Source organism: Bufo bufo, chromosome 3 (genome assembly GCF_905171765.1).
Source record: "Bufo bufo chromosome 3, aBufBuf1.1, whole genome shotgun sequence".
NCBI classification, from domain to species: domain Eukaryota; kingdom Metazoa; phylum Chordata; class Amphibia; order Anura; family Bufonidae; genus Bufo; species Bufo bufo.
Genome location: NC_053391.1, coordinates 689633500 through 689652217, shown reverse-complemented (window position 1 = coordinate 689652217; position 18718 = coordinate 689633500). Strand labels below are relative to the sequence as shown.

The 18718-nt window shown below is 47.3% G+C and overlaps 1 protein-coding gene across 1 annotated transcript in view; it reads left to right on the top strand.

The window, feature by feature from the left end:
- Positions 1–15656: 15656 nt before the first annotated feature.
- PIWIL1 (piwi like RNA-mediated gene silencing 1) overlaps positions 15657–18718 on the top strand; it is a 135604-nt gene continuing 132542 nt past the window's right edge. The window contains exons 1-4 of the mRNA XM_040422529.1: positions 15657–15669; positions 16855–16875; positions 17539–17664; positions 17981–18192. Coding sequence (XP_040278463.1) covers positions 15657–15669; positions 16855–16875; positions 17539–17664; positions 17981–18192 — 372 coding nt within the window. The remainder of the gene's footprint in view (positions 15670–16854; positions 16876–17538; positions 17665–17980; positions 18193–18718) is intronic.

Here is an 18718-nt window from a genome sequence, read left to right as displayed (position 1 = left end):
ATGTGGTCGTAAACTACTGTTTGGCCGAACGGTAGCACATAGAAGGAGGGGAACACCATATGGGTTTTGGAAGGCAGATTTGGCAGGACTGGTTTTGTTTATACCATGTCCCATTTGAAGCCCCCTGTTGCACCCCTAGAATAGAAATTTCAAAAAAGTGACTCCATCTAAGAAAGTACACCCCTCAAGGTATTCAAAACTGGGTTTACAAACTTTGTTAACCCTTTAGGTGTTCCACAAGAGTTAATGGCAGATGGAGAAACAATTTTGAAATTTCTATTTTTTGGAAAATTTTCCAATATAATCAATTTTTTCCAGGAGTAAAACAAGGGTTAACTGCCAAACAACACTCAAAATGGGTTGCCCTGATTCTGTAGTTTGCAAAAACACCCCATATGTGGTCGTAAACTACTGTTTGGCCGAACGGTAGCACATAGAAGGAGGGGAACACCATATGGGTTTTGGAAGGCAGATTTGGCAGGACTGGTTTTGTTTATACCATGTCCCATTTGAAGCCCCCTGTTGCACCCCTAGAATAGAAATTTCAAAAAAGTGACTCCATCTAAGAAAGTACACCCCTCAAGGTATTCAAAACTGGGTTTACAAACTTTGTTAACCCTTTAGGTGTTCCACAAGAGTTAATGGCAGATGGAGAAACAATTTTGAAATTTCTATTTTTTGGAAAATTTTCCAATATAAACAATTTTTTCCAGGAGTAAAACAAGGGTTAACTGCCAAACAACACTCAAAATGGGTTGCCCTGATTCTGTAGTTTGCAAAAACACCCCATATGTGGTCGTAAACTACTGTTTGGCCGAACGGTAGCACATAGAAGGAGGGGAACACCATATGGGTTTTGGAAGGCAGATTTGGTAGGACTGGTTTTGTTTATACCATGTCCCATTTGAAGCCCCCTGTTGCACCCCTAGAATAGAAATTTCAAAAAAGTGACTCCATCTAAGAAAGTACACCCCTCAAGGTATTCAAAACTGGGTTTACAAACTTTGTTAACCCTTTAGGTGTTCCACAAGAGTTAATGGCAGATGGAGAAACAATTTTGAAATTTCTATTTTTTGGAAACTTTTCCAATATAATCAATTTTTTCCAGGAGTAAAACAAGGGTTAACTGCCAAACAACACTCAAAATGGGTTGCCCTGATTCTGTAGTTTGCAAAAACACCCCATATGTGGTCGTAAACTACTATTTGGCTAAACAGCAGGACATAGAAGAAGGGGAACGTCATTTTTGGAAGGCAGATTTTGCTGGACTGGTTTATTGACACCATGTACCCTTTCAAGCCCCCTGATGCACCCCTAGAGTAGAAACTCCATAAAAGTGACCCCATCTAGGAAACTACGGGATAAGGTGGTTGTTGTTTTGGGACTATTTTTGGGGTAAATTTGATTTTTGGTTGCTCTATATTAGTCTTTTTTGAGGCAATGTAACAAAAAAATGTAATTCTAAAATTGTTTCTACATTCACTATTTGGTTTTGTGGAACACCTAAAGGGTTAACATAGTTTGTAAAGTAACTTTTGAATACCTTGAGGGGTGTAGTTTCTTAGATGGGGTCACTTTTTTGGAGTTTCTAGTCTAGGCTACATCAGGGGGGGCTTCTAATGGCACATGGTGTCAAAAAAAAAACTGTCCATCAAAATCTGCCTTCCAGAAACCATATGGAGTTCCCTTCGTTCTATGCCCTGCCGTGCGGCTATATAGCCATTTACGACCACATATGGGGTGTTTCTGCAAACTACAGAATCGGGGCAATAAATATTTAGTTTTGTTTGGCTGTTAACCCTTGCTTTATTACCGGCAAAATGGATTCAAATTGAAATTTTGCCCAAAAATTGGTGTTTTGGCACAGTTTTTATTTTATATTTTTAACACCGTTCATCCGAGGCGTTTGGTCAAAAGTTATTTTTATAGCGACGACTTTTACGCACGCGACGATGCCCAATATGTATGGCTCTCAGACTTTGGAGACACTAAGCAGGCATCCTAAAACTGCGGCCCTCCAGATATTGTAAAACTACAATTCCCACCATGCCCTGCTGATGGCTGTAGGTTGTCTGGGCATGCTGGGAGTTATAGTTTTACAACATCTGGAGGGCCGCAGTTTGAGGATGCCTGCTCTAAAACTAATATTTTTTGGGGAAAGAAAAATTGTTTCCGTGTCTCCAAAGTCTGAGAGCCATAGTGTTTTATGTTCTCTAGTGGACTGTTGAGGATTATAAAAATTTAGTACTCCATGGAAGTGTGATACTCCCTGAAGCAATTGATAATGCAGAGGCCCGGATGATCGGGGCAAGTGTCACATTGAGTAGTGGTGTCCTTCCGTATCCCCCTCTTGTGACACACTCTGCACTTTTTTTGGGTTCGTCCCTTCTTTCCAGTATGGGGGACCACACCTGGAAAGTGTTGGCCAGGGACGATCCGGGCGCCTCCAATTCCCGAGGTACTCCGGCCTGCTCTTTCCCGGTCCGAAAAGATCAGGTCTTTGAGGACTGCCTCATAGAACTGGAGGAATGTCCCTGTGCTGCCAGCGCTTCGGGATAGTACAAAAGAGTTGTACATGGCAACCTGTACCAAGTAGACCGCAACTTTTTTGTACCATGCCCGGGTTTTGCGCATGGCGTTATATGGCGTGAGGACTTGATCAGAGAGATCAACTCCTCCCATATACCGATTGTAGTCGACGATACAATCGGGCTTGAGGACCGTTGCCGCGGTACCTCGCACAGGGACAGGGGTGGTGCCGTTACCGTGGATTGTGGACAGCATAAGGACATCCCTCTTGTCCTTATACCTGACCAGCAACAGGTTTCCACTGGTAAGGGCACGGGTCTCACCCCTGGGGATAGGTACCTGGAGGGGGTAGGCAGGGAGGCCGCGTTGATTTTTCCGCACGGTCCCACAAGCGAACGTGGATCTGGCGGCAAGGGACCTGAACAAGGGAATGCTGGTATAAAAGTTGTCCACGTACAAGTGGTAACCATTATCCAGCAGTGGGTACATAAGGTCCCACACGAGTTTCCCGCTAACACCCAGAGTGGGGGGACATTCTGGGGGTTCAATACGGGAATCTCGCCCCTCGTACACACGAAATTTGTAAGTGTACCCTGAGGCACTCTCACAAATTTTGTATAGCTTCACGCCATACCTCGCCCGCTTTGTGGGAATGTATTGGCGGAAACTGAGTCTCCCCTTGAACGCAACGAGAGACTCATCAACCGCGACCTCCCTTCCAGGTACGTAGGCCTGCTGAAATGTGGCCCCAAAGTGATCGATGACCGGCCGTATCTTATACAGCCGGTCATAGGCAGGATCACTTCGGGGGGGACATGCTGCATTATCGGAATAATGCAGACATTTCCGGATGGCCTCAAACCGGTGACGTATCATGACCATACTGTACAGTGGGGTCTGGTAGAGTATGTCCCCACTCCAGTATTGCCTGACACTGGGTTTTTGGACTAGACCCATATGCAGCACGAGGCACCAAAATGTCCTCATTTCGGCTGCACTGACCGGCGTCCAGCCACCGGGTCTAGCCAAAACTGAGCCTGGGTTTTGAGCGACGAACTGTTGGGCGTACAGATTCGTCTGCTCCACCATCAAATTCACCAGTGAGTTACTGAAAAAAAAACTAAAATAGTCTATTTCAGTAAACCCCACTGTGGGAATCTGGATTCCAGGATTGCCAGCAAAATCCGGAATCTCAGGCTCAAAGTCCACTGGGGGACACCAGCTAAGTTCATCGGCAGGGGGCTCCGGTGGACTTATTTGGTGGGCCGGGAAACCAGTACGAACCCCAGGGCGGCTCGTACTAGGGTGGGCCACAGGATCCCTAGCATGTGGGGCCCCTGGCTCCGCCTGGCGGCGTCTCCGCCGCCTTGGTGGCTCATCGTCATCAGATGATGATGAGGAGGATGCGGATGACAAAAGGAATGTGGGGTCATCCTCATCCTCACTGGGGCTCTCAGAGTCGGAGGCAATCTGGGCGTATGCCTCCTCGGCCGAGAACATCCGGTGGGCCATGGGTGTGTGTGCGTGTAGGTGTGCGTGTGTGGCAAACTTTATTATATGTGCGTGTGTGTGGGGGCAACGGGTGTTCGCGTACTAAAAAGTCCAGGCAAAAAAATGGGCAAGTGTTAGAAAGAAAAAAAAAGTTAAAACTTGCTGATCAGCGGTACAACGCTGATCAGCGGTCGGTGGGGTGGTGGGGCGGGCGATGCGCTAACAGTGGACGGACGCTAAAAAGTGCCGGCCAGTCAGCGCACGCAGAAAAAAAAAAGTGGTGGTGAGTGGGGGGTGGGGGGTGCTGGTGGGGGGTAGGTGGGGGGGGGGAGGCAGGTGGGGGGGGGGAAGTGGCTGGTGGGGGGTGGGTGGGGGGGCAAGTGGCAGGAGGGGTCTGGGTTAGATGGAAGTTTGGAAGTTTGGAATAAAAGTACTTTTTTTTTTTTTTTTCTAACTTACTTTTCCCTTCTTTCCCTGCCTAACGGTGCCTCTCCCTCACTGACCCTAACCTACCTGGGTGGCGATGGGTGCAGGAGGGTGATGGATGCCGATTAGGGGGACACAGGAGCTCGTTCTGGACGGTGCTGCACGGTCAGGGTGCTGGACAGGAAGAGGAGGGGAGAGAGGAGCGCAGGAAGTTTGAATCTCGCGCCTCTCTCCCCTGCACCAATCAGCACCCTGGACAGCGGCATTCAGCACCAGGGCCAGCACCGCCTCTCCAAATCCTCGGACTGCGATAGGTGGTGTATAATTACGCCACCGATCGCAGTCTTTTTCCGGTTCATCGGGTCACAGGACACCCGAATGGACCGGAAACGCAGAAAACCGCAGGTCTGAATTGACCTGCGGTTTTCTGCGATCGCCGATACGGGGGGGTCAAATGACCCCCCCCTGCATTGTTACGGGATGCCGGCTGAATGATTTCAGCCGAAATCCCGTTCCGATTAACCCCTGCGGCGCCGGAGTTCCGATTTTAAGTCAGGACGTACCGGTACGTCCTCGGTCCTTAAGGACTCGGGAAATAGGGCGTACCGGTACGTCCTAGGTCCTTAAGGGGTTAAAGGGAACCTGTCACCTGGATTTTGGGTTTAGAGCTGAGGACATGGGTTGCTAGATGGCTGCTAGCACATCCACAATATCCAGTCCCCATAGCTCTCTGTGCTTTTATTGGGTCAAAAAAGTGATTTGATACATATGCAAATTAACCTGAGATGAGTCAGAGCTTGAAAATATGACCCTTCTCTGGTCACACAAGTAAGATATGACTCTTATGTTAATTTGCATAAAAGGCGAGAAGTACAAAAATGCATAATACTTATGGAATTCGTCTGCAAATGAATTAAAAATGTAATTTATATGTTTAGGGTAACACAATGAACATTTAGAAATGCTCAGTGAGGGTAGCATAGTAGAGGTGACAGGTTCCCTTTAAAGGGAGTCTTTCGCCCCAAAAAAAACACCAAAATAAGCCGCGTGCATTTCGCATTTTATGAAACGTTCGGCCCATAATAGAACAGTCCTATCCTATTTTTTAAGGTGACAAAAAAATGGCGAATGCTCACCGCATAGGAGATATTTTTTAATAATTTAATAGTTTGTATTTTTCGGACGCAGCGCTATGTAATATGTTTATTTATTTATTGTTTATATATTTTATATGTAAAATTGGGAAAGGGGGGTTTTAAACTTAATATTTTAGGGTACTTTCACACTAGCGGTTTTCATTTCCAGCATAGAGTTCCGTCACAGGGGCTCTATACCGGAAAAGAACTGATCAGTTATATCCCCATGCATTCTGAATGGAGAGTAATCCGCATCAGGATGTCTTCAGTTCTGTCATTCTGACTGATCAGGCAGAAGATAAAACCGCAGCATACTACCGTTTTATCTTCCGCGAAAAAAACTGAAGACTTGCCTGAATGCCCCCTTAGGAATGTATTCGTGCCAGATCCGGCATTTAAAATACCGGAATGCCGTATCCGTCCTTACAAAAATGTGTAAAAAGATACAAGCAGAGAGATGGATTCGTTCTTGCAATGCATTTGTGAGATGGATCCGCATCCGGATGCGTCTCACAAATGCTTTCAGTCACATCCAGATCGGCGGATCCGGCGGGCAGTTCCGATGACGGAACTGCCCGCCGGATCACACTGCTGCAAGTGTGAAAGTAGCCTTAGTGTTTGTGTGTTTTTTTTTTTTTACTTACTATTCGCCCCCTTAGGGGCTGGAACCCTTGTCTTATTCACCCTTAGGCCCCTTTCACACGGGCGAGTTTTCTGCGCGGGTGCAATGCGGGAGATGAACGCATTGCACCCGCACTGAATCCGGACCCATTCACTTCTATGGGGCTGTGCACATGAGCGGTGATTTTCATGCATCACTTGTGCGTTGCGGGAAAATCGCAGCATGCTCTATATTGTGCGTTTTTCACGCAACGCAGGCCCCATAGAAGTGAATGGGGCTGCGTGAAAATCGCAAGCAAGTGCGGATGCGGTGCGATTCTCACGCATGGTTGCTAGGATGAAAGTCTATCCGCTGTATTATTTTTCTTTATAACATGGTTATAAGGGAAATTAATAGCATTCTGAATACAGAATGCTTAGAAGGTCAATGTAATAAACATTATATACACCCCAGTATAATAAACATTGGTGGCGCAGTGCGGACTGAGGAAAGAATTGTTTCAAAAGTTTAAAGAGGACCTTTCATGGGTCCGGACTTGATTAAGTAAGAAGCAGGACATTTAGGGCATGGGGGATGTCCCTGCACTTACTATTATTTCTGGGCACAGTACAGTTACAATGATTCCCAACTTGTATAATTTTTCTTGCGTTTTAATACAGAATTTTTTTAAAAACCTTCGAGGGATTTTTTTAAAATTTTTTATAACCATATTCTGACCCCTATAACTTTTTTGTAATTATGTGTACGGAGCTGTGTGAGGGCTCATTTTTTTGCAGGGCGATCTGTTCTTTTTGACCACTTTTTATAAAAACATTATTGGGTAGTTGAAGTGAGAAAAAATTGCAAATTGGCTGTTTTTATTTTTTCCCCGTTACGCCATTTGCCGTATGACATTAATATTGTTAGATTTTAATAGTATGGGCATTTTCGCATGCGGCGATGCCCATGATGTTTATTTTTCTATTGTTTAAGTATTTTTATTTTAAGGAAAGGGAGGTGATTTGAACTTTTTCTTTTTTACTTTTTTTTTAGGTCACCTTGGGTGACGATACCTGGCAATCATTAGATTGCTTATTGTGTTCATTGATGTCTATATAGACACCATTGAACACTTTATTTGCACTATACCAATACAATGCTGCCACCTAGTGGCCTATATTGGTATAGTCATCTAATAGGCACCGTAGTCTGCTTGAGGCTTTAGGGCCCGGTTGCCTGCCTCTTGTTTCGGGGTTTAGATCGGCTGCCTTTAGGCTTTAGAGCCTAGTTGACTACCTTTGGGAGACTGGATGACTGTCTTCAGGCCTTCCTGGCTGAACGTCTGTTACGTTGTTTTTTTCTGATTACTGATGCCGGTTTGGCTAAACGTCTTTGCATATATGCCTGCTTGGTTGAACACATCCTGTAGCTTCTTGGCCTGGTCGGCTTATTGCTTGTAGATTCTTTGCCTGAACGCCTGTTGCGTCTATACTTGGTTTGTTTGCACCTACAGCGTCTGACTGGTTTGCTGAACAGGTCACCTAACACCTGTAGAGTCTATGCCTGGTCGACTGAATGCCTGTGAGACTATGCCTGTCTGGCTGACTGCTTTAAGTCCATGGATGGCTGCCTTTGAGCCTGTGCCTGTCTGCGTGGCTGCCCTTTGAGCCTGTGCCTGTCTGCGTGGCTGCCCTTTGAGCCTGTGCCTGTCTGCGTGGCTGCCCTTTGAGCCTGTGCCTGTCTGCGTGGCTGCCCTTTGAGCCTGTGCCTGTCTGCGTGGCTGGCTGGCTGCATTTTAGTAGTTGCCTGGTTGGCCTCATGTACCTAGGGAGCTGATTGCTACTGTGTTTATGCTTGCTGGGATGACTACTCTTGCTGTCTGTTTCTGGTCCTGGGTTTATCTAGTGCGGTTGTGTTGATCGGCGGACAGCTCCACATGGCTGACTGCTTCTGCGGCCTTGTCTGCATGGGGGACGGCTCCTGGTGGCCGTGTCGGTATGACTGGTGTCTTTTATTGTCATGTTTAAATAGTTGACCGCACCTACAGCAGTGTCTGGATGAATGTACTTGGCTCTGAGTAAGTGTCTATATGACCAGCGGTGCCGCCATGTCCTTGTGGCGGTCTATCTTGGTGGCTAGGCATGCTGGGTGAACTAGTTTGGTGGCAATGTTTGGTTTTCAATTTGTAATAGTCTACAATAGGCATAGCACTCCAACAAAGACCTATAATACTCTTGATGAGGCGTGAGAAGATGGGCTGGACCATATTGCTTGAATAGCCTTCAGTAGGGGTGGGCGATATAGACGATATGCAATATAAACTATATAAATTGACGATAGAGATTTTGTTTATATCACCATATCGCAATAGAAAATGGCATGCGCCGCTCTCGGCACGCACCATGTGATCCTGAGTCGGCCCAGTGGAGAAGGAGGAGTCCCTCCCTCCCCACCGCTGACCACCAATGGGAACAGAGGAGGAGGGGAGGGACTGTGGCCACTGCGCCACCAATGAATATAGTTAATATGCCTGATTACAAACATAGCCTGCATGTGCCGGCCATATCCCATACCTGGCCTCTATGACTGAACGCTGTGATCCACCGCAATTAACCCCTCAGCTTCAGGGTTCTCTTCTTCATCTTCAGTACAAAGCCCTACCTTTGGACGTATCTCAGGCCCCTCGAGTATTTACTAAGATTATAGAGGAAGTAGGAGCCTTTGTAAGGCTAAAAGGAATCGCACAAGTTCCTTATTTAGACTATTTTCTAGTAATCTCCCAAACAGAACTGATTTTAAAACTGACAAATCAGTTGTGCGAGATTCTGTTGACACTAGGATGGAAGATAAAGTGGACAAAATCAAAACTACTTCCTTCCCAGAGATGTTTTCTTTAGGGATACTGCTGGATTCCCTAGAACAGGTTCTTTCTGTGGTGTCATTGATCAACAGAACACAGGATCTCTGTATTCACAGTCATGGGTGTTCCCTGAGACAGGCAATGTCGGTGCTAGGATTGATGATATCTACTATGCCGGCAGTGACTTATGCTCAAATTCATTCAAGACCACTTCAGTGGGACTTCCATCCAAGTTAGATTTCTGTGCAACTGTTGCATCGCAGTGCGACACCATTGTCGCAATGTAGTTGTAGCCTTTGTCGCCGTGTAGCCCTAGCCTTCTGCTGGATCAGGCTTTTTTTCTACCATATATGTCTGCTCTGAGCATATCCCTCACAAGGACTAGGTCTATTTTTGATCACTAACAATAAAGACAGATGTGACGCTTTTCGACTAAACAGCCTTTTTCAAACAAGCATGGTTTTATCGCACATGAACCGCTATAGGTGACTGTACACCAAGATACAGCTTGTGCCAAAAAAAAAATATATAAAATATATATATATATATACACATTGGTTTTTACTGGCAAAACTGTGCAGCAATCCATTGAGGTGACTTCCTCCTCACAGATGTCTCAGGTGATCTCCAGGTGAATCTGCCGGGTGGTTATCTGACTGTCCACAGGTCAGGTACTGCGTGCGGGGATTATATCCCTGCTGGATCCCGCCATGTTCTGATGTCAAAAACGCCTGCAGTTTTGGTCATGCTGCACCTTCTTCCAGCAAGAGAATAAAGAAGCCAATAGCACACAGTTATATGTGATTTGCTTTTTTTTTTTTTATTATTTCCTTGTTGGAAGGAAATGAAACATGGATTTGTTGCTGTAAAACCCACGTGCGTTCCTTTGCAATATCCAAAACGCGGCACCACTTTGACATATGCGAGCACACTGGGGATGTTATTTGCACTCGTTTTTGCAGTTTTTGAAGTAACGCCGTCAGCGGTCTATGGGAAGTGTGAAGCACAAGGGTTTTATTTTCCTGATGTTCATTAGGCTTCTCTTAAAAAATGTACCCTGCTGGAACTCTTGGGGTTTTGACGTCTCCTTTCTTTATAGGGCAGGGATCATCAACTTCCGGTGCTCCAGCTGTTCTCAAACTACAACTCCCAGTATCCTCCTTTTACTTCTATCGAAGTTACATGAACAGCCAAGCAAGTGTGCATACTGGAAGTTGTAGTTTCACCTCAGATGGTATGCTGAAAGTTGCTGACCCCTGCTGTAGGGGAAAAAAAATCGACATGAAGAGAACGCTGGCGTAAAACATGGCGTACGCTTAGACTGTCCAGACCTGCGTGGTGAGATTTATCACAGAGGCTCGGGCTGGATGATAAAAATGGTGCAGGGATAGACACTTTTTCTGACTATGCCAACCACTGGTCAACTTACCTTCAGCCCCATCCCTTTCCCTTTAAGCTCTGTCCTTCCAAGAAGCCTGCCTTGTAGAGATTGTCAGAAAAAAGTGTAGAAACCCTAGATGCGCTAATTTGCGCCACTGTTTAGACAGATTCTTGGAGCAGACACATTGGTAAAGCTGGGCCATTGTGTGCAAAAAAAAACCTAACTAAAAATGGCAGCAAAAAATGCAGGTTCCGCAAAAAAAATGGATTCTGGCGTTTAAAGGGGCTTTCTGAGACTTATACTGATGATCTATCTTCTGCATAGGTCATCAGTATCTGATTGGTGGAGTCCAACACCCGGGACCCCCGACGATCAGCAGTTCGAGAAGGCGGTGTCGCTCCTGTGATTGCAGCAGCCTTCCCTCTGCTTTGCCTAGCCCATGAGACGGCATTTCTCGTGCATTGCATTGGGGGACACAGCACCATGGGTATATGTCCAACTACCACTAGGAGGCGACACTAGACTTAAAAAAGTGTTGGCTCCTCCCCGTTGGGCTATACCCTCTCCACAGACCCTAGACAGATCAGTCTTGTTCTAGTGTCCGTAGGAGGCAGACCTGACCTGCTTTTTGTGCAGGTCATCCTGCTACTTTTTTATTTTATTTTTTTCTTCAATTATTTTTTCTTCTCTTCTCTGCAGGTTCTGGCCTGCGGCAGGGGTGGCTCCATCGTGTTCCACTTTAGTTGCCCCCCTGCGGGCGCGTACTCAGGTACCTGGCAGCCACCCAGTCCCCAAATCTGCTTCCGCAGTGGAATTCCGGCAGTCCCACGGCTCCCGTGTTGAGTCCGCCGAGGGGGTGGTCATTGCTGCGCCTGAAGACGTCTGAGGGTATGTTAGATTAGGTCTCCCACCCTCCTTCCCAGGCCTGGGCGCGTTCCCACCCTCTCCTCCCTTCCCGGATACCTAATACAGCTCTCATTGCTGTGTGGGTAAATGCCATGCCTCTGATACAGTAGGTTGTGGATTAAGGACCTAGCAGAAACCTTTATCTCTCAGCTGTATCCTGGCCCCAGAAGCCCCCTGGCCTTCCGTTTTTCAGATGCTGCAGCCGTTACACCTGTCTGGCTCTATGGTGTACTATGCGGCCCTGTTTCCCTCTTTTCTGGTGGAATAGAGGGCCTCCTTCAGTTGCCATTGCACTTACTTATTTGTGGTGTGCACCTGTCGTTCTTTGTGGTACCGTGCGGCCCTATTTTCCCCTTCCCGAGCGGAATATAGGTACCATTGCTACGGGGCAGCCGTTGCACTTCTCTGGTCCTAGGGTGCACCATGCGGCCACATTGCTCTATTCTTAAACCTAGTACCTCTACCATCTCCAGATGCTGTACCATTGCACCTCTCTGGTCGTGTCTCTACACTACACAGCTGTATTTCTACCTTACAGGTTGAGGACCTGCTCTCTCCAAATGCGGTCGCATTCCCGGATGCCGTGGCTTTGTTTCCACCCTCCTTAGAGTGCAACATGCAGCCACTTTACCTCGGTTTTAGGCGTGTGTTTTTAGTACCCACGTGCTGGGCCCTATGGTGCACTCCGCGTCCCCCATGTTATAAAGGAGTACCCGCATTGTTTTCTATTACAGAGCGGACCATTCCTGGTGGAGTACAGTGATCTCCACTGGATCTTCTCCGTGTTGGGGTACGTAGCTTGGTGAGCACCGGCCGCTGCAGCCGTTTTTGGCCATCACTGGATGTCCTCCGCCACACGGAATCCTTCTGGGGTCAGCGACATTATCCTCGCTGGACGTCCTCCCTGGTAGGTGAATTTTCTGCTGATTGTTCTGGCATCGGACAGGGTTCCGTATTTCCTTCTGGGTCCGGGTGTTCCCTTATATTCTCTGCTTAGTTGTACTATCTAACAGAGGGCAGTCCCCTGGGACCTTGCTATTGTCTGCGCCTGTCTGGTACTTTCTCCCCCGGGGAGTCTTCTGTATGTCGGTCGCAGCTGGTTTCTACATTTCGTGTAGTCACTCCCGTTTCTTTTATGGCGACTTCGCCATTCCTTAGGCATATGGGTGTCTGTTTTAGTGGTACAACCCAAGCCGCTGTACTTGCCCTCCCCGGGACAATGTATGCAGATTGCTAGCCACTATTCTTGAATGGCTAGTTGTCCATGGCCAATTCCTTCCCATATGATGGTTCCTTTCATTTTTTCTTGGATATTCTGGTTTTTGTTGTCCTCTGGTGGTTCAGTTCCTGGTTCCTTGTGAGCCCATAGCGGGTACTCCTTTCTGGATTCCTTGTCCCCGTTCATTTGACCACACAGATTGTGTATGATAATCGTTGTTTGGGAGGGGCCTGGGTTGATTGTTTCCCTTGCGGGTTCCATTAGCCTTGTGGACCTCTTGGGATTCGTGTCTATCTTCCCATCCTCCCACGTCAAGTACCTGGTGTTGAGTGGTTGGTGCTACGGTCTGCATTTCCACCTTATGGTCTCCTTCGGGAGGGACTTCCTCCTGTTTGTAGAACCTTCCTCCTTAGTCTGTTGGGAGTGCTCTCCTTCTCCTCCCATGTCCCTCAGTCCAGTGTGTCCCTGCTGAGATTTCCTTGCCCTGCATCTCCCTGATACTTCATTTGGCCAGAGTTCCTCCGGTCTTGCGCTTCTCAGCGATATTTTGTTTTCAGAGGCTCTTTCCTCGTCTCCTGTTTTTGAGATGCAGGTCTTATCTTATCCTTTCTTTTTTCTGCCCTTTACTTACAACCCCCTCCCTTTCCAAGGGTTGGCGGTTTCCTTTAGCGCCTTTGGGGTTTCCACCTTTCAATAGGACGCTACTCTTCATCACCTGCTTCGCGGTGGGGGGAGTCCTGCTCCCTTCATATGTGAGCCTTGCTATGGCTTCCCTCACTCCTGTGTGCCCCTTCTGAGATTTCCTGGGCCTGCATCTGGTCCCCTTTTTTCTCTGATACTTCATTTGGCCAGAGTTTCTCCGGTCTTGCGCTTCTCAGCGATATTTTGTTTTCAGAGGCTCGTTCCTCGTCCCCTAGTTTGGGGATGCAGGTCTTATCTTTTCTCTTTTTCTGGTTTTTACTTACAACCCCCTCCCCTTCCAAGGGTTGGCGGTTTCCCTTAGCGCCTTTGGGATTTTTTCCTTTCAATAGGGCGCTTAACTTCTTCACCTGCTTAGCGGTGAGGGGAGACCTGCTCCCTTCACATGTGAGCCTTGCTATGGCTTCCCTCACTCGTTTGGCCTTCAGTGATTCCATGTTCCCTTGCTCCCCTGGCCTGTCAGGGCTTGGCCTCAGGGTGTTTGTGCTTTCACCTGAGACTATTAGAATGTTAGGTGCTCCGAAACGCGATGCTGTCCTACTGTCTCTCCAGCCTTCGGCTGAGCTCGGTGTTCCCCTTTGCCTTCTTCTTGCATTTGGGTCGTTCTCCCAGGCATTTGTCCTGGGGGGCTGGCAGTCGTCACTGTGGCTTCCTTGGGGTTTCTCCCTGGTTATGTGGCTTCCTGCCTATTCCATGCTTTTCTCCTGTTCGGTCACATGATTCTTCCGCACCTGTATGCCCAACAGGTGGCATGGCTGTTCTTTTCCCACCCCCGGGGACTGCTTTGGAACGTCCCATGGTGCTGTGTCCCCAATGCCATGCACGAGAAAATTGGATTTTTTGTACTCGCCGTAAAATCCTTTTCTCGTAGTAGGCATTGGGGGACACAGATCCCACCCTATGTTTTTTTTTACTTCCGCTTCTCCGGGGTGGTCTCTTGATCTTTCCCGGTACGGGAGTTGTTGGTTCCTTGCCTTTCTTCTCCTACTGCTTTTGGTACAAACTGATCTGCCTAGTGTCTGTGGAGAGGGTATAGCCCAACGGGGAGGAGCCAACACTTTTTTACGTCTAGTGTCGCCTCCTAGTGGTAGTTGGACATATACCCATGGTGCTGTGTCCCCCAATGCCTACTACGAGAAAAGGATTTTACGGTGAGTACAAAAAATAAAAAAAATTCTGAGCTGAGCTGCAATACCAAGCACAGCTATACACTATACAATGTACGGCGCTGTGCTTGGTGAGCAGGGAGAAGGCAGAGGTGCTCACAGGAGCGCCAGTGCCTTCTCAAACAGCTGGTCGGCGGGGGTCCCGGGTGTCGGACCCTAACCTATCAGGATAGGTCATCTCAGAAAACCCTTTTAAGTGGTAAAAGAATGGCAGAGCCTAATTATAAGGACCCTTCTACATGTGACAGAAACATCTCACCCCTGGATCTGCATATGGATTACCACCAATTGTCACTGATTCAGTCTCCTCCTTTTAGTCGAGGTAGTTTAAAAAAAAAAAAAAATCTTCTGGCTTATTCACACAGTGCTGTCGAATCTTGCTTTTTGGTGATACAGCATGGTCGCCCTCTAGTGGTGACTGTATGGATTTTTATCATGTAGCTCTATGGCTAATCAGGGGGCTTGGAGCTCAGGAAATCAAAGCTCTGACCCTTTATTACGATGTTTTAAGAAATTAATCAGCAAGGATGGTTGGACCAGAAAATGACTCGATTAAAGGAAGTGCAGCCATTTTATGTGGTGTCCCCCTCCGCGTTTTAGAAAGGTGTGTGCAGTCTGTGACCCTTGTCATCATGCAAATAACACATGAATGTGTGCACAGGTCTGTGAGGTCTGACCACTAGGATCTCACAGATTCACCTGTAGAAACGTGTGCACTCAGGATTTCAGGAAACGGAATGCAGATTGAGTAACCAGGTTTTGTTTTTGTTTTGTGGACCCATTGAAATGAAGCATACGGTCCGCAAAAAACGTAACTGACGCGGAAAGAAAATACCTTTGTGTGCATGAGCCCTAGATGAGAGCGACATTGGCTCGGCTTTCACATGTATGAACCTTGTTAGATCATTTGGACCCAGACGCGGGATCCTCCTCTATAACCTACAACAGTGGCTGCTCTTTCTTTATGAGCGTCTCCTGTTTTGGCGGATTCAAGTCATATTACATGGACAGCCATTCATCTGAGTGACCGCCATGTCATACTACACATCCCTCAGCCAGGTGCCGCCTCCACCTGGCTGTTTGCCAGGGTTAAAAAGGACCTTTCATGGGTCCAGACATTATGAAATAACTAGCAGGATATGTAGGGCACTGTGCACGGATGTAATATCACTTACTAGTTTGTCTGGGCGCCGCTCCATTCGCCCGCTGTGCCCCCCTGCAGTTTTCCCGCTTGGTACGCTAATGAATAGCATCGGTACGGGGAGGAGGAGACAGCCCTGTTTCTCAATGGCCGAGAAGGATTTTATTTTATTTTTTTCTCCCATTGAGAAACAGGGCCCTCTCTCCTCCTCCCTGTACTGATTCTATTCATTATTGTACCAGGTGGGAAAACTGCAGGGGGGCACAGCGGGCGAATGGAGCAGCGCCCAGAAAAATTATTAAGCAATATTACATCCCTGCACTATGCCCTACATATCCTGCTAGTTAATTCATAATGTCTGGAGTCTGGACCCATGAAAGGTCCTTTTTAACTACCAGCGAGACTTGGGTGAGATGGCTGGTCTCTGATAAGATAACCAATATTGGGACCATAGAACGGACCTAACGGTAAAGAGACGGAACAAATGGAAATGGTTTATAAAAAATAAAAAAAAATTATATATTTTTTTTATTGTTCCAAAAAGTTGAATTCCGCTCTGGTTTCCAGTTTGAAATGGATCTCTTTACTTTGCAGGAATAGAAGATGAGTGGACGAGCCAGAGCCCGCGGAAGAGCACGTGCCAGGGGGCAGCCCAGCCAAGGACAGCCTGGACAGGTTCTGTGCCTCACATTAATGGGGTCCTTGTGGGGTCCTCCTCCATAATCCATCATTTTAATTATGTCTACATATTGTAATTATATTGAACCTCCGTTATAGAGCTTGTGAATGACGGGGACGGACGTGACATTGTCAGGTCTATTTGGGGACCAGATTTATGTAAGTCTTATGTCCTTCAGGGTGACATAGTGGGCTGCTCCAGAATTGGGGTTCCAGAATTGGTTTTTGCCCCGTCCAGAGCCGATGCCTGGCTGTGATGCAGAATCTTCTCCGTCTTTAATGGAGACCAGATAAGCTACTTTTATGGTGGCTTGCCTAAAGGTCGGCAGATGCAGTCTTTGCTGTTCTGTTAGACGCTGTGTGCAGGTGAATCTCTCCATGATGTGGGGACACGGGTAACCCTGCGGTGTGGAGTACACCAGTGAAGGAAACCTTGCATCTCCCACCATACATTACTGCTGGGCATGCTCTGGCAGCAGAATCATTGGGCAGTTTTTCATCACCTTCTTTCCTGGTTACAGGAGCAAGAGGCTCAAGAACCTAGACGCACTGAAAGACCCCAGCAGCCACCAGCCGAGCCTTTGCTTGTGGGAAGAGGGCGCCAGAGAGGCCCGCCAGTAGTGGAGAGACCTCCGACTGATGGTAAGTGACCTTAATGTGCCAGTGTTAAAGAACCAATCTGCTTTAACTAAATGCTGATCCCCCTCATTAAATATAAATTGGGGGGAGACTAGGGGGGTCCTTTTTCTGAACCCTCAGATTAATTTTCTTATCTTTATGTAGCTGCTTCTCGGAGTCTGCCTGTCCTCTTTTGCTCGTCAGTGTACCCTGACCCTTTCCTGCTGCCTGAACTGCATGATAGGAAAGCAGGATAGGTGGGCAGACAGCCTGGGGTGCATGCTGCCCAGTGGGAAGTGTGCAGATTAGCTATTATGGGGTGAGTTATCCCTGGCTATGGGGAGGAGAGGGTTTCGAAATGAGAGTTTGAGATCCCAAAGTTTAAGTAGCGCCCCCTCCTGTCTGATCTATCGAACCTGGTCTGGACTACATGGTGCAGTGTCAAGTGACAGTGTTACAATGGGGGGCACATAGCAGGGCGTGCAGCCGACCTCACTAAACACACTTGATGTCCAGGCCTGGCTTGCTCATTCTGTGATGGTCGGCAGGCTTGCTGGTGGTAGTGCCTCCCTCTCCAGCCTGTGCTAGGACTTCATTTTCAGTTCCACTGCTGTATGCGGGTTTAGTTTTGGACACATGTAACGCTTTAACATACATGTATCAGGCTCTAACCTTATTCTGTCTCAGTTCTGCAGCTTTCAGCTGGATTTCAGGACATATCCCTCGGAGAACGGGGTGGCCGCAGGCGTGACTTCCATGACCTTGGAGTGAACACCCGGCAGACCATAGAACATGTCAAAGCATCTAAATCTGGTGATGTCCTTACCTTTCCTCTGTCAATTTATTTCCCAAAAGAAAAAGATAATTGAGAAAGCCTGGTGACAGAAATGTGGGCGTCATTGCAGCTCTCGGGGCTGTCATCCTGCTTTACTAGACCCCTGAATAGAAATTATAATGAAAGATTCTGCTGTACATAACGCTGCTTCCGTAATTCTGCATGTTTATCATTGGAGATACTAGTAGAGCCCAGAGGGCGACCCCTGTGAGAGCCGCCATATTGGTTATATAGAATGACTAAAGAGTATGACTGTGAGGAAAGTGTAAACTCTTTACATGCTATAACTTGTAGGTGTTTCTGGGAGCTCAATTCAACTTGTGACCAACCACATCAAGCTAATCTCACGACCCCAGTGGGTCTTGTACCAGTACCACGTTGACTACAACCCCCCTATGGAGTCTAAGCGCCTGCGGTCTGCCCTACTATACCAGCACGAACAGACCATTGGGAAAGCGCGCGCATTCGATGGAGCAGTATTGTTTTTACCAAAGAGATTGGAAAAGGTAAATTTCTACTGTAGAAAATGGAGCTATGAGAGATGAACAAATGGAACCCTTTCATGTAACCTACTAAGGTCTCATGTATTCTGTATTGCATCCAATGGCGTTACCAAACGTTTTTCCAGCACAGTAAACTTTTTCCACTGTGATTCTGTCTCTGGTATATACTCCCTGCATTCAGGGGAATTCAGTGGATGTGCAGAGTTGCTGTCTGTGTGTCTGTCCTTGCGTTTTCCCGAAGATGCATCTTGTGAAAGCCCATCACAGATGCAGCAAATTAATTCCTGAATTAGAGACACATATGCGTTGCGCTGAGTCCCAGTTTGCCGATGTAGGGCAGGTCAGTCTTGAATAAGGATCCGTATTAGAGCATCCGAAACATGTAGACCTGCTTGCCGTGTTGGATTGTTTTTTATCCTGTGTTATTTTGGAATAAAGAACGTCTTTTTTGGAAAGCTGGACATCCCGTCTTATTTTCATACAGGGCAGGTCAGTGCTATCGGTGGAGCACGATGGAATATAGTGTCCG